Here is a 16,464-nt window from a genome sequence, read left to right as displayed (position 1 = left end):
GGCCCACTTCATCTCCTGCAACCAGCTGCCTTCTGCCAAGACAACCGCCCAACTTCTACTGCACAATATGGGCTGACTCCATGGACTCCCAGACCACACAATTTCTGACTGAGGCCCACCATTCAGCTCTTGCTTCTGGGGTGAAGCACGCAGGCTACTGGATTCTGGATATCCACGTCCATCACATACTACCCATGAACAGATGAACAACAACAGGTGAACCAAGTACTGGAGCAGTACTTGAGGTGCTTCATAATTATCATCAAGACAATTGGTCTAGCCATATGCAGAGTTTTTCTACAATAACACTGACCATGTCTCTATGGTCAGAGCCTCTTCTTTGCTAATTACAGTTCCCCCCAATGTTACCAGCAGCCTCATCAAACCCTGCTGTCATTGAATGGTTCCAATAGATGCACCTGATTCAGGGAGAACTCAAAAACCACCTAGAAGTATTTATGGTAGGCCAAAAGGTATGGCTCACTGACAAATACCTCCAGACCAGGAGATCCTCCCACAAACTGGACCACCAGTTCCATAGATTAACTTGGATACCTTCAAACTCCGCTTCCCGTCTCTCAAAATGATGGAAGAACCTGCAGGTCTAGAACCTAGGACCATAGGGGTTCTGGGCTGTTGATGCCTCCCCATCATCACAGGACACTTAGGCTGTGCTCCCGTTGGAGGATCCTATGAGGCTGGGCTCGGTTGGAAATACCCAGCAGGACCTGAGTGATCGCTCCTTGTATCCCACTGACTGGTTGGCACCATGACAGTGAACTGTCTGAGCAACAACACAGACTGCCTGCCTGGCTTTGCTTCAGACCATCAGACTCTGGCTTTTGACCCTGCCTGCCTCCTTACCCTGCCTGCCCCCTGACGCCAGACTCTGGGTTTGCCATCTGGCCTGTCTCAGACTCTGACCTTCTGGTACCCAACTTGGCTTGATTCCCAACTCCTGTTCTGACTGCCCTTGCTCCGGTCACAGCAAAAAATTTACACAAAAATTGAGTCCCAGAACTCCTTTCCCCAATAAACCAGGCTCACCTAAACCTCCCCCTCTCTAAAGTAAGGGGGAGGTGGAGTTCCTAGAAATCTAACTACCTTATTTTAAGGGGAAATGATGTAATTAGATATCACAAACCTGCAATTATTTGAGGGTGGAAATCCAAAGGATGAGTGGAGGCCTTTTTGAAAATCATGACATTAAAGAGTGACTCCATGACAAACAAGGACACAGGGTTCTATGAGTGGAACATACTTTATACTCTTGAGGCATGCTGCTGATTGGGAGGAGACCAGTAACATGTTTAAAAACAATGAACATAACAGAGACAAGATGGTGAAAGTTGCACCAGGTTTTCCCTTCAGATTGTTTGCCCACAGTAAGAGATTACAGAGGTAATTAGAGTTGGCTTTGATGGTACACAGATTTTTCTGCACAAAAAGTCTAACATCCTTGAAGTTAAAGCAATGCACAAGGCACTCAGTTTGTTAAAGAACTGAGTAATTAATTTAAAATGGAGTTCATTGTCATATCAGCTTCATGTACACATGAGCAATAAGGAAGTTTCATTTAAAAAATATTCAAGAAACTCACACCGGAAACACAGGAAATACTGGTTTTGCTTTTCCATATATACAGAAAACCTTCACAACTGTGATCAGGATGACCAAAGTAATTCCTGTGCTTAAATCTTCACATATTTTCTATACTTACTGTTATGCTTCCCTCAGGGTGTTTTGCCGGCTGCACTTTATATGGCATCTTCTTAACTTCAAAGGACACATTGGAGGAAAGGGTATACTGGTAATTATTTCTCTGGAAATATAAAAACAGATTTACAAGGAATACATTTAAATTTGAAGATTTATACAAGACAGACATCACATATTTTGACTGTAAACTCTTTGTTGTACACAATGGTACTGAGGCCTACAGGCGATACCACAATATAATGACAACAACATTGAAGCGAGAAGCTGAAATCCTAAATACTGCATGCATTTCAAAGGAGGGTGATGAGGGACGCACCTGCAAAAAGTGCACATATTTACCAGTGCAATTTGTGAGTGCAAATATGGGGTTTTGTGAGTGCACATGTTATGTTTAAAGGCTACATTTCAAAACTAATCTCCAATCTCAGGAAAAGCTCTGTGCATCTTCAGATTTCCAGGCCTCTTTCAAACAGTCAGGAAGGAGTTAGGATTCCTTGTTGATCTAATATGAATTGGCCATACCATCTCAATGAAGAATGACAGTCTAAGACTATAGAAATAAGCATGCTTAGCTTAATTTACCCATTTTGGTACTTTTAACATAAAAGTGATTCAAAAAATATAAACAAAACTATTGTATTTTTAAAGTCCATCAGCAATTGCAATAGGAATGCAGAATGATCATGTAGCACTACATAGGTCACATCAATAGCAGTTTTACTTGGTCTTTCCATTGCTCACTACAGCAAACCCCAGACATGCTGCTGACCTTTACTATTCAAAATGCATCCCTTCTTTAATTAAGATTCTTTAATTTAGAGATGGTCTGTCTTTATTGGATACTGTGGTTTCAAATCTGGTTCAGGTCAGAAGCAACAAAAAAACTGTTACCAGCTGAAGTTCATTCTGGAACTTTAGATGAAATGGTTTCAGCCCATTTCCTAAAGGTCAAGGGAATATAGGAATTGCCTACATGGGCTCAAACAAGGCTCTGTCTCATCCAATATCCTGTCAGTGAGTCTCCCACTAGATTTCTCAGGGGAAAGTGCAAGACTTGCTGTAGGCAGTTAAGGGATAACCTATCCCCTGCAAAAATTTCCTGCTAAACCCCATTAGTCAGAGATTGGCTTAAGCCCTGAAGCAGGAAAGTTTATATCCCTTAGAAAACTCTTGACTTTTTAAAAAGCATCTACTATTATAGCTCTGGATATTCTTATTTTCCATAACTATAGTTCAATCCCTTTCTGAATCCTGTTGAGAGCTTTTGGATTTAAAGATATATTATGACAATGGGTTCCACAGGCTAATCATGCTTTGTGTGAGAAAGCATTTCTGTTATCATCAGTCTGAATCTGCCACCTTCCAGTTTCAGTGAATGTTCTTGTTCATGAGAACAGAGGTTCCAGAACAGAGGTTCTCTTTATCGTTTATTTTTTGTTTCCTTTTACTATGTCCCCTCTGTCTCTTCTCTCAGATAAACAATCTGAATTTTTTCATTCTTTTTTCATGAGAGGTTTTCCATGCCCCCTAATCATTCTTGCTGCCTATGTTGCAACTTCTAATTCTGCTATAATCTTTCTGAGATGGAGGAGTGAGCAGAACTTAACTTAACACAATATTCCAGATGAGTGTGTACTGTTGATTTATATAAAAATGGGAACCTCGTAACCAAAGCTACCCTAAAATTTGGCACCAGCTGCTTGCAGACTATGTTGAGTGGCCAAGGAATGAACTGGCATGGAGTCTGAATTACCATAGTAACGTGAGCCAAGTATAATTGTTACCTGATACACATCCAAAGCTCACTTTCTTTTAGCCTCTTGCTTCCTCAAACACTTATGAACTTTCTGCACTCTCTAGAGTTAGCTGAGAAGTAAAGAAAGCCAGTTCTGTTCTTTTCAATTCATAGTTTTATTTAATAACCCACTTTAAAAAGAAACACAATACTCCCCATTTCTGACACTCTTTGTGATCTCATTCTGTATCTTATACATTATAGTGCTGGATTATCCTGAAATCCTTTCTATCCCATAATACAGTTATTATATTTCATTTTCTTCCATTAATTGTACTTGTGCTTAATTTTTATTCTGAACCCTCACTGTCCTTTCCCAGGAGAGGATATAGAAAGTCCTTTACGTTTCTGTCCATCCAGGGCACATTTTGGGGCTTTGTTTCTTTCACAAGACTCAGTTTTCAATTAGCTAGTTTTTGTTCTCTCTCATGTGCAAGGTGTTGGTTTTCTATGGGATTTCCTGTGGCATTAACTTTCTTACCCTTTTCAGTTCAAGGACGTTTACTCCCTTTTCAGCTGCTTCCCAGAGCAAAAGGAAACAGAAGACTCCAATTATCTTCTGTTAGCTATTTACTTGCTTGTTATGTGGAAAGGATTTTTGTGAACACATACCTCTGCATGCATGAAACCTAGACCTTTTGCTTGAGCCTGGAGCGCACATAAAGTTGGGCAGCTTTGTTAGCACACACACTTATGAAAATTTCTCCCTCTCCATTTTTAACACAGTTTGCTTGTCAAATATATCAGAATATTTGCTGGTGACATGAAACCAACATACTTATTGCCTTATGGAATTCATTTGGCTGTGCCGTTACTTAGCTGTTTTAACATATTGATAGCAGTGGAATGTTTAATATCACAACATATTAAATTGCTCCTTTAGGCCAATGTTAGGAATGAACAGTAGAGAGAAATTTGCCTTAAGTGACCAGGAAGGGACAGACAAATCAGCTCCTCAGCACAGGTGGTCTTCTAATACTGTAAAGAGGAATAGATTGGCACTTAACAGAGATAACAAGTGTGGGGCAGTCACTTAAGACAGGAGGTTGCCTAATAAGAAGGATGTTTTATATAGATTTCACGGCATTTAAATTGTGTAAGACAGAGTCTTCAGAGCAGGCATCTTGTTCTTTATCTCAGTCGCAGATTATTTTCTTCTTTTAAAAGTTGTTCCATTCCTCAAAATGAGTTGACAACATTCTAATCTTAGACAAAGTCACATAAATAGTTGGGCATTTCTCATTTCTGCTGATATATTTCACTGTGGTTTACTATGGCACATGTTAGGAAATTTACAACTCCTACTGCCTGAAAAAATGGTTTATGAATTCAACTGTTCACCTTGGAGTAGGATTCTGCCTGTGATTTATAAATGAATTCTGCAGTGAAGATGACAGGATACGTTACATTATGAAATGAACAGGCTGTAGAGAGATAGTTAACACAATCTGATTGGCTAGTGTACAGTACAGAGCATTAACTCTCTTCAAATGCCCTGTACAGAAATGCATCACCCATAAAAAATAAATCCTTTCACCTACTGTGTATGGTTTATTTCATTTTCAGCTTATATTAGCAATCACAACTTCAATGTAGGGCACTTCCTGGGGATTAATAAACCTAGGCTGTTCCTTGGGCCATCAAATCATTTCAGCTAGTCAATAAGCTCCAGGAAATGCTTTGCACCTTAATCTTTATCACTTAATAGCAACTAAGAACGTAAAAGACTCTGTATGTGTAGTCTATATATCCACAGGGCAATTTGTTTGTGCGAAATCAGGGTTCTCAAACAGGAGGCTGGTCTACACTGGGGGGGAATCAATCTAAGATACGCAACTTCAGCTACGTGAATAGCGTAGCTGAAGTCGAAGTGTCTTAGCTCAAGTTACCTACTGTCCTCACGGTGCGGGATCGATGTCCGCGGCTCCCCCTGTCGACTCAGCTACCACCATTCGCGTTGGTGGAGTTCCGGAGTCGACAGGAGCTCGTTCGGGGATCAATATATCGTGTCTAGATGAGACGCAATATATCGATCCCCGAGAAATCGATTGCTACTTGCCGATACGGCCGGTAGTGAAGACGTAGCCAGGGTCTCCGCTTGTGTAGGGAAAGCCCCTGGCGGGCTGGGCTGGTTTGTTTACCTGCCCTGTCTGCAGGTCCGGCCGGTCGCGGCTCCTACTGGCCGCAGATCGCTGCTCTGGGCCAATGGGAGCTGCTGGAAGCGGTGCAGGCCGAGGGACTTACTGGCTGCCGCTTCCAGCAGCCCCATTGGCCCGGAGCAATGATCTGTGGCCAGTGGGAGCCGTGATCGGCCGAACCTGCAGATGGGGCAGGTAAACACACCAATCCGGCCTGCCAGGGGCTCTCCCTACATAATGGCGACCCCCTGTTTGAGAAACCCTGTGCTAAGGGTACTAATAAAACATATCTGGTTAGGACAACTGCCTTTTAGTTGTCTAAACACCTAGTAGATACTGGAAGCTGTCTATGTTTCCCTCTTACACAGTCCTATTTATAATTCACAACTAATTCTTGAACAAATTTTTTCCCACCACAGAATCATTTCAAAGTCTCTCATGCTTAAATATTCAGTGTTTACTGGAAGCAGTGAGACCTGTGGTTGGAAATACAAGCAAAGGGCTCAGTTATAGCTCTAAGAGCATGGGGAAAGAGGTCATGCACCACATAAAGACACACACCAGGCAGAATGCTTTCACACAGACACTTGCCAGTGGAGGTTCCAACAGCCGCGGAATAAGTACAGCATGTATTTCCCCAGCTCCGTGCTGCAACTGCCTGCCAGTGCTCTGGGAGCAAGGGAGATCTAGAGCAGAACATGGCCATGCTTCGGCTTGCTCAGCAGTGTTTGCTGCTGCTCCTCACACACTCTTTGGTAAACTATATCCTTTGCTTTAACAACTGTGAAACATAAGAGTATCTGGAATCAACAAAAGTGCTTCCAATAAGCGCGCAGTGCAGTACTTCCCTACTTACGGTCCAGACAAACACATAGGTAATCTGTAAAGAGCATGAGGCTTTGGAAGCCTTTGAAATGGGTGCCCTACAGTCTGAGTGCGCTTTAGTCTGAGTGCAGAGTAAAGTACAGGACAAACATTAGATCAGGCCTTCAGGTCGTGATATTGGGGGAGAGTTAGAAGGCAAGAAGCAAATTTAGCCAATTGGACAGGAATGGTGAGTCTGGTAAGTGGTCTCCTTTGACCTGTTGTGGTGCTCCACCCCACAAATGAGTTCCAGAGTGCCACTGCAGCCTTGAGGAATGCTTATTATTTCTGAGATGTCTTCTCCTTTCAGGTACAGTATACTGAAACTTCTCTCAGTGGAGGATTGGATGGTTATGTATTTTCCTTATTGTAGGCCTTGTGATGAAATTGAGCTCTCTCCACAGAACTGAGGCTTGCTGTATAATGAAATCATGTTTCTGACAGTGCTGGTTTAACAATGTCAGTCCTGCCTCATTCCAACATTTTCCCCTTCATTTCCACTGGCATCTGGCACACTTAGAAAAGAGTGAGCAATTACTGTTACCATTTAAATATGTGCTTTGGAAATTCGTTAACTTTCTCTCCATTACTCACACCACCTAGGAACAGAACAACTGCCAAGAAATAGTGACTCTAAATAAATGCAAGTAATGAGGATTATGCAACAATTTACTATGATATTACATTTTAAAAGTTGTGAATTTATGATCATCATGAAGTACATGTTATTTATGACAAGCATGCATATTCCTGCAGAAATCAACACACCCACTTACCTTGATCCATATGACCCCTTGTATTGGATGTTTTGTGCATTTTTCATTCATTTAAACGGAATATTTTGAATTGAATAAAAGACAGCAATTTTGCCAGGGTTTCATAGAATTTTAAAAATACAGGTTTTAAGGATAATTGATTTACATTATGCATTTGTTTCTTGAGATTTATAACATACAATAAGACTCCCATCTGCTGCTCTGGGCACCTTTGACATTATTTTAAATAATACAATAAAATCAAACTAGTAGCAATGCCTCAACAAAACTCCATCCCCAATACAACCCAGTTCATGGGATTTTCCTCATCAACCTCCATTGCTCTCCGTGAATCACTCCCCTTCTCAATATTTCAGCCACTGATTTTTTCCTCTTTTACTTATTTTGTTTTCATATGAATAAAGATTCTTTGAAACTAAAGAAAGGAAGGCAAATCTCTTGACCCCTGACTTCCATGTCATTATGTTGGTGCTGCCAGATGAACACAAACTTATGGCTGTTAGTTCTTGAATCAAATCAGCTACATAAACTCCCTATATAGCCTATGAGATCAATAAGACTTCTCCATCTGATTTTCATGGCTTCCCTTGCATGTAAAGTTACTGTGCAGGCTGCCAGACTCTGCCAGTCTATTCTTAGGGCACATGGCTTGGTTGCAGAATATGTGTTAGATAATTACATGCAGGCCTCCCTTAGGCCCAAATCCCCTTCTCTGCATAGAGAACGAGGCTTTCTGAGTGGAGTTGAAGGGGGTCAAGCAGGGAACAGAATCCTTCTCCCAGATGACAAAGCCATTCTGCACACACGTGAGTGCTCACACCAAGATGTGATTTTTTTCTTTTCTAGTTACATGCAGTCCATGCAGACAGGCATGGCCAGCTCCAAATGTGTGGATTTATGTAAGGGCCAAGGAAGGGAAAACAAAAACCTTTCTGTGGAATCATGCATATTCTCTAGGCATTGTTCCACTATCTCCTACATAGCCAGTTCCATTCCTACATGGAATTCTTCAGGCCCTGTGAGTGCTTGGGAGGAAATTTATTTATCATTTTCAGGCACTTTTAACACAGTTTTAAACAACAGTAAAGAGAGCTGTGCTCTGCTTCCTGCTGTGCTGGTGAATAACTGGCTGAAGAGACTGCAGTCTGGAAGGGTGTTACAAATCAGAAAAATGGTACAAATTCACCACTTAGGGATACATTTTCAGAGCAGCTGTTTCATTGCCCAGTTCACACACACTACATTAAAATTTACCCATTAAGCAAAGGTCAAGAACATTAGGCAAGATCTCCATGGATCTCCCTCTAAAGGTTGGCTTAGTACCACAACTTGCCATGACCGGCATTTCAGCCACCATGGGTTGAATAATGAAAGCTATTAGATAAACATCTTTACTATAAATTAAAGAAATGATAGAGCCCTAATGGAACACAGTGTACATGACCATGTAAGGTTATTTTTTCATTAATCAGGCATTTAATGATTTGCTGGCTCAGCAAGTCTGAATCCATTAGTTAGCTTATGTGGTGATTCTTATTTACATCCAAGCTTTGAAATAAAGCCAGAAATAGCTCTGCTTCTTCTTGGCCTCTGTACACATCTTTCGCTATCTTCATTGGCTAGTTCGGACACTCAGAGCTGCTTTGTTTACTCAAAACATGTCTAATTATTGCACTTCTTAAAACTGCAATTTGTGATAAACGTTTGATTTAAGGTGACAGATGACAACTGCCATGAGGCAAAAAGGTCAGCAATTGTCAATTAAACCACATGGGGAAAAAAGAGAGATTACATATGACTGAATGCCAAGGATGACAAAAGATACAATCAGATTTGTACATTCTTTGAAGGAAATGTGAATTGTTTAAGCCTAAGCATGAACCACATTGGATCAATTTCTCATCAGGGTTGTACTAGTATAACCGAGGGGGGAAATAATGTATACAGTGACATGGCTGATTGTGCTATAAATATAAACTTTTCTGTATTAGTAAGTACAAACAACTCTTTCTGCAGATCATCTCCTCTTCATTTATATTACAATACAGCACAGGACTGCTGTGTGTTAATTATTACCTCCGCACTTTTGCACTTGCAAATTGTACAATTAAATGTACATGTACAAAAAAGAAGAAATAACATTAGCACATAAGTTATACATTGTGCTGTATTATAAATGAAGAGGTCATGATCTTTACAAAGAATATACTGTACCTACCAATACAGAACAATGACTGAGTTCAGCCTTACCCTGGGATGCTGTTCTTGTTTAGCAATAACTCCAGAGACCATACCGATTCCCTTGACCTATAGTTTAATCCTAAAGATTGACTGGAGGCTAGTTCTTAGATTTAACCTAGATAATATGTTCCAAGCTGCAATGTTTTGGGTGGATTTTTATTTACTTGTGGGATCATCTTGGGAATTGGACGTTTACAGGCTTTCCAGAGCACATGATGACCTTTTTAGGAAATTAATTACGGGATGTAGTCTTTTATGGCTGTGCCTGTATTGCTGTTAATTGTAAAGGGGCTCTGGAAAAGGGGAGAGTGGCAGCCTGCCTTCTCTCAGGCTAGTTCCTTTTATTGCCCCTGTAGGGAAGGGTGGATGCAAAAGGGGGGGAGGGGAAGAGTATCTTTTTCTGGCAGCTTCTTAGACACAAGGTGAAGTACTAGATGTAACAACTCTCTCAGGACAATGTTGTTGCTTTTAATCAGAAGAGGCTCCTGCTCCTTAAGAGAATCTTTGTGAGCATTTCTAAGGCTTGTAAGTTATCTTAGGGGGGAGGTAGAAGAAACAGAAATGGTTCATAAGGACACAGGCAAAACAGCTAAAGCAATCACAGGCCATACAAAGTCTAGGTTGGAAGCATGGCTATGTATGGAAAGAGGAGTGAGCAAAAGGCCTGTAAGTGGCTCTTGCACACAGCAGCAATTTCTGCACTCTGGAAAACACAGGGATGTCTCACTCCTGCTTCCCTTCCAAAAAGCAAGCAAAAAGGATCAGGTCATGGCTCCAACTGCTCCTTTGCACCTGTTTGTGGAGCTGGCCAAAGCAGGGGGAAAGCACAATGTGCTCCATCCTATGGATATAAGAGATTGCTCAACTCCCATGGGCAAGGATCGCCACTGGGAGTCTAGTCAGCATTCCTATATGGCCCAGCGTGGTTTCACACACTGCATCTTATGGAGGGGGTAATGCACATTTTCTTTACCTTTAATACTCTGTGTACTTTATCAACAGGTTGGCTTTCCCTTTTCCAGGGGCAATTTGTAAATGTGCACCTTTATTTTGGCTTTCATAAATTTTAAGATTAGAAGTTAACATCAGATTATGAAGTCTCACTTCCTGTATAAAACAGGACATAGAATTTCATCCACTTACCTCCGTATGAGCCCAATACTTGGGTTTGACTAAAGTTTATTTTCTAGAAAGACATTCAGTCTGGATCTGAAGAATTGAAGAGATGGAGAATCCATCAATTCCCTTAGTAGATTGTTCCAATCGCTAATCAGTCTCATTTTAAAATGTGTGCCTTATGTCTTAGGTTTTAACTTCCAACCATTGACTCTTGTTGCAGACAAGCCCTTCTCTGTGTTTGCGAGATCAAGATTTGACCCTTAAGGAAATGGTTGAATTTCGCTGCAGAACAAATCCAGAGGCTCTGTTCTATTCAAAGTTCATATATCATGCTCAGCACTGTAGTACCCGAGTACTTTCCAGTAGTGCATTAAGTAATGTGACTAGCATCCATCAAAAGTTGTTTCTTCTCTGATTGTCTCCCTGGGGGAGAAGTGGTGTGCAGTGGGATGTTTGTTTTGGTAGGTGTATTTCTTTGTTAGTTTTCAGTTGAGTCCAGAATGCCAGATGTTAGTTACCTCACTACAAACAGCACTTCTAGATTGCTTCTGGATAAAGAGGGAGGAAAAACTCTATGTGGCTGAATGCTTGGGCTCTGCAGCGCTCAGTTGCTTTGGTGATAGCTCAGGATAAGAACATTAGCTAGACAGGTAGGTTCTTAGTAAATATTATGGATGGGTGAACTGATTGAGTAGAACATAATAAGGAGTAAACCAAACTAGTGTCCAAATATCAAATGGGATTTAAAAAAAAAAAATTTAACCTCAGAAAATAACACCCTGTGTTACTTTTGCATCATATCCATCTTCTGGCTCTGCACTTCCAGGTTCTGGAAACAGAATTGTCCATGTACATCAAGAAAAACTGTTTTAATGGTATTTTCTGGACAGCAGGAGCAGGAAGCACTGTAAATCTGGTGAGGGAGCCTGTTCCCACAAGATCTCCAGACCAGTTTTCCAGATTCAAGAGGTTAAGATAGTTGAGAGAAGCATCCAAACTTCTGGAGTGTTTATCTGAACCAAAGCTTTCAATGTTTGCTCATCACTAATAATGATTCACTAAACAAATCCAAAATGAGGGCCCTTAGTCCCTCCTTATGAACTGATTTGTTTGTGCTTGCAAAATATGAACCTTTTTCCATAATTCAAATAACATGCTTGTAAACTAAAAAATGGAAATAAAAATTAGTTAGGAGAAAGTAAGTGTACTTACAAATAAAAAGAAATCATTTCAAACTAGGTCCTTTGTTACTGAATTGGGCTGACATCACTATCCCCAGAGCAAAGTAAGACATGCAGCTCACAACTCTGTTTAGGTGTCAGTGTTGCCATTACCGCAGCAGAAGAAACACAGAACTGAACTTAGGTCTTGACAGGCAAAATTTCCTTTTGTTTAGATCTTTAAATGCTGACCAGTAAAATGTCGAGGGGTAAGGATGTCCAGAGTTATGTGCATTTGGCTCATTATTGATTTAGAACCCAGGACCATTAGATATTGCACTGGTTTAAATTTGGCTGAATACCCTCCTATCTGCTCTCTAGTTCCTCCATGGAGGCCAGAAGAAAGAACATGTTGACAGGATCTTCCCTTATTCACTTCTGGTGATGGAAGAAAGGGGAGGTTAACTCCAAGGCTCTTCAAACTCCTGTCCTCACTGGGTTATTTTCCGACTCTCTTTCTGCTGATCTTAGGTCCACTAGGCATTCCTGTTTCCATACCCACTGTGAACAAAGGAGGGATGCTGAGGAATGATCTTTCTATTTCTGCATTCCAAGTTGCAGGAGTGGAGGAGGGGGGATCCAGGTTAAATGTAGTCTCCAAGAAGAACAAATAACTGATACTAGTACTGTATGGACATGTTTGGAAAGTCACAGGTTTCTATTGCATTTCAGATTTGCATATAGGACTTTCAGGGGTTTAGTTGGATGTTCAAAGAGAAGCCAACATTTTCTTCTGCTTTAGATTATAATGGTCAAAGTTGACTAGTTTGTGCATAATTGTAGACTACAGAAACATGCCTTCAAGAGGAGAACTTGTAAAGGACATCGCAGAAAATGCCAGCACAGCTCCATAACACTACTGGAGAAGTTAATTGTGGACAAGATTTGTTATTTCTGCCATTGTGGAGAAGACTCTGGTCTGCTTCCACAGTTGAGGTATGGCATCAGTTGATATAGATTGTTCCTGGCTCTAGCTTTCCCCTCAGGTCCACCTTGCATGCACAGGATAGGGATGCTCCTTTTGGGGGACAGCTGCCTCTGAGTACCAGTCACCCCAGGAGGGATGGGAGAAGCAGGGAGAAGGCAGGGCCATGGCCTCTCTCAGCTTCTGACTCTGTGCACTAGTTTTATTCACCTGGCCTGTTGCAGAGAAGAGAATACATTGCACCCTACTAAAAACTAATGCAGTGTGTGCACACTCCCTCTGAGGTAGGGTGATGAGTTAACAGAGGGGATTGGCATCCTAAGGATCACTCTCTCTGAGAGTTCTGCACTGTACCCCATACTCACAGTTATGGCTAAATGCTACAATTCAGCTCTACATGTAAATGTAACATGTGGGTCTAACACCTAAACCATGACAATACTGACAAGAGAATGAATAACTTTTAATTTTAAACTGCATACAGAGCATTCGTCATCAGCTGTATGGCTCTGAGACATATGAGCACTAAGAAAATGGAGAACATACCAGTTATAAAATAAAGCCACAGGTAGGTCAACAAGCTGATAGATCTAGGAGAACAGATATACTATGGAAAGTCAAGTAAGATGGGGATCAAGATCAACATGGAATATGCAGTAAAAACTGGCAAAGTAAAATTGAAATGGACTCAATATTCAGAGGAGGGAGAAATTAGCAGTATGTGTCTGACATAAGCATGAAGCAGAGATTTACCCCCAAAACAAAGTATGACAATAAGATTCACAAGTTAACATCATTATATACACACACACACACACACACACACACACACACACACACACACACACACACACACACACACACACACTATATATATCTTAAAATAGACAAATAAAATTGTCTTTTTGTGTGTAAAAATAGTTTCACAAATTTACATTACCTGTAGGAAAGTTTGGGCCCATAACCGAGATCTGATTTTAGTGCTGCACTCTTTCCTCTTTCTAGCTGTCCCACTGTACACGAGATTATTAAACACTTCACGTTTGTACAGTTCTGCATAAAAGTAAAATGAAATTATAACAATGCTTTTGTAACAAGGCTAATTGAGAATACACACATTTAATTTTTCACAGATTTAATTACTCTCAACTGCTCTAAATTGAAGGAAAAACACCCTGTTTCTTAATGTATTAAATATCATGCATCTTCAAGAATTTAAATCTAACAGCAATGTACAACAGAAGACATCTGAAGTGCCTTTGTGAGAAATGAAAACTCACAATGGGGGCTTCTTCTAAGTTACCTATGAATACAACCCTGTACATATGTTAGTGATGACAAAGCTAATAGCATTCACCAGTCTGGTTTGAAGAATTCTTAGAAAATCCAACTGTTTTAACAAAATCTTGTTATTCCTCTTTCCCCTTTCCGCCCCTCCAGCCAGTTCCTTGTCTCTTCTCTGACTCCCAAACTCCATATTTACACTCTCAAAACTTCACCTCCTTCTCTGACACTCCTAAGTTTCCTGGTGAATTTAGATTGTAAAGCCAGCATGTTTGCTGAGCTTCATTAGCTGCTCTATTTGAGCCTTATGTTCTATGAGCTTTCCTGGTGAGCAGTGATCCTGGATGGGAAAGACTAGAAAACACACAACTGCATACAACAGCCAGCTGGCCCTAGCCAAGACTATAGACCTCTGGAGTCTGAATGGAAATGTTACCAGCCAAAGTAAGGAGCTGGTTGGAACTCATGGACAGGGACGAAGAGTTGGATGAAGGGGATCTATTGGTGAAATCACAGAAAAAGATAATGATGTACTGGGCAAATGGAATGGAAGGCAGCTCACAGGAAGTGGGAACTAAAAACCAAAGGTCTGTTGGAGATCACAGAGTGTGTTTGGGGTATTTATCCAAATAGATCCAAACCCAAGGATATGTCTACACAGCATTCTGGAGCATGTGGGAGCAAGCTTTCTAGCCTGGCTGACAGACTTGGACTAGCAGGGCCTGCACAAGCATTCTAAAAATAGCTGTATAGACAGCACTGTGAAATTGTGGCTTGGGCTGGAGCTCAGGCTCTGAAGCCTAGGGAGGAGGATGGATCCAAAATGCTGCGCAGAAGTGCCCTAAAAGATCTGGACTCAGTTCAGGGAAAGGAGATATTTGGACTAGTCCATTTTCTTTTCTCGCTGCTACATAGTTTACTCACAATGGCGATGCAAAATGGTTTTTGATTGTCAAAAAGCAAAGGTATCGCCTCTACACACAACAGCACTTCACTAGTGCTATAATGTACTTTCTGTAAGAACATCCTCTTTCAGAGACCATTCTCTAATAAAACTGGGTAACTACCTTCGGGAATAGGGTGCTAATATATTTTATTATGTCTGAACATATTCCAGAAAGAGTCATGCCTAAATATAGTGCTACACCAGTATAACAATATTCCCCATAAATCTCTCTCTCATTACATCTTAAGCAGAGGCTCTGCACGACCTCTCTACTTTCCACATCCCAGAAGAGTCTCATGCTATAAGCCTTGTTAACAGTACCTATTGTAGAGGATATACATATTTAATTCTTCCTATTCAGTCATTCTCTAACCACTTATTTAACCTTTCATCTGTTTTCTTTTAATGTCTAATTACAGAGAACAAACACACATATTACAAAAATAAATCATTACTACGGAAAAAGCCTGATTTTTGGGCTGAAAGTTGAAGACATGAGCACACATTCCTATTTTCTTAGTAATGTATCTAGTCCTTTATAGTCTTCAGTACACTGAACCACGAGAGGTAAAAAGGAAAGAAACCATTGTTTAGTAGATAGGACAGGATTTGGGCTAGCTCGAAAATGCATCTCCCTGTAAAAAAATGACTCTCATCAAAAACTGAAAACCAAACAGATTTTTGGGCTGAAAATTAAAAATTCTCAGTTTTTATCAAAAAAATGTTTGATATTCAGATGAAAAGTCAAATTTTTTGATGGAAAACAGACACTTTCCATGAATATTTTAAATGTAATTAAAAATCCAGTTTGACAGCAAAAATAATATTCTTGGAAAGTTTTTAACCAGTCCTAAACATAGTACTCAGTCAAATGTGCTAATGACAAAAACCAGCATCAACTAACAAAACAATACATTGGTTTGCTTTTCTAGCCTAAAAACACACCACATGACTAGCGAGAGACTACCAAACATCTCCATACTTTACATATGCCTGCTGCATATGCCACCTCCTAAGCATCTGGCTAATGCTACTGTGAGAGACTGAATCCTGGACTAGTTAGACTGCTAGTCTGATCCAGACTGGGAAGTCCTGTGTTTCTGTGAAATCAATCTAACATTGTCTGTCTGGATCAAGCTGCTGACAAACCTCTGGTTCTTATTATTTTAAAGTACATAATAAGATGCAAATACTGTACATACTTATACATTTTGTTAACCATTCACAGTTGCTGAAGTCATTTCTAAGCTGACAACATAAGAGACTAGTTACAGAGAAATATAACTGATAATTAAGGCACTACTGAGAAATGGATTAAAAGCTTTGTGGCACAAATGGTATGTCTTCCAAAGGCTAGGTTTTTTTTGCAGTCTTGCTAGAATCAAAATTATTTCCAAAGTGTGACGATGTTGGTCTTTCTGATGATGGGAGAATTAT

At 40.5% G+C, this 16,464-nt stretch overlaps 1 protein-coding gene across 1 annotated transcript in view; it reads right to left on the bottom strand.

Moving 5' to 3' along the window:
* Window positions 1-1,736: 1,736 nt before the first annotated feature.
* ITGA8 (integrin subunit alpha 8) overlaps window positions 1,737-16,464 on the bottom strand; it is a 161,236-nt gene continuing 146,508 nt past the window's right edge. Inside the window, exons 27-28 of the mRNA XM_030550460.1 lie at window positions 13,738-13,850; window positions 1,737-1,822 (exon numbers count right to left, since the gene is read on the bottom strand). Of these exons, the coding sequence (XP_030406320.1) occupies window position 13,850 (1 nt within the window). The 3' untranslated portion in view covers window positions 1,737-1,822; window positions 13,738-13,849. The remainder of the gene's footprint in view (window positions 1,823-13,737; window positions 13,851-16,464) is intronic.

The sequence above is a fragment of the Gopherus evgoodei genome, chromosome 2 (assembly GCF_007399415.2).
Source record: "Gopherus evgoodei ecotype Sinaloan lineage chromosome 2, rGopEvg1_v1.p, whole genome shotgun sequence".
In the NCBI taxonomy this organism is placed as follows: Eukaryota; Metazoa; Chordata; order Testudines; family Testudinidae; genus Gopherus; species Gopherus evgoodei.
This window is presented reverse-complemented; position numbering and strand designations above follow the sequence as displayed.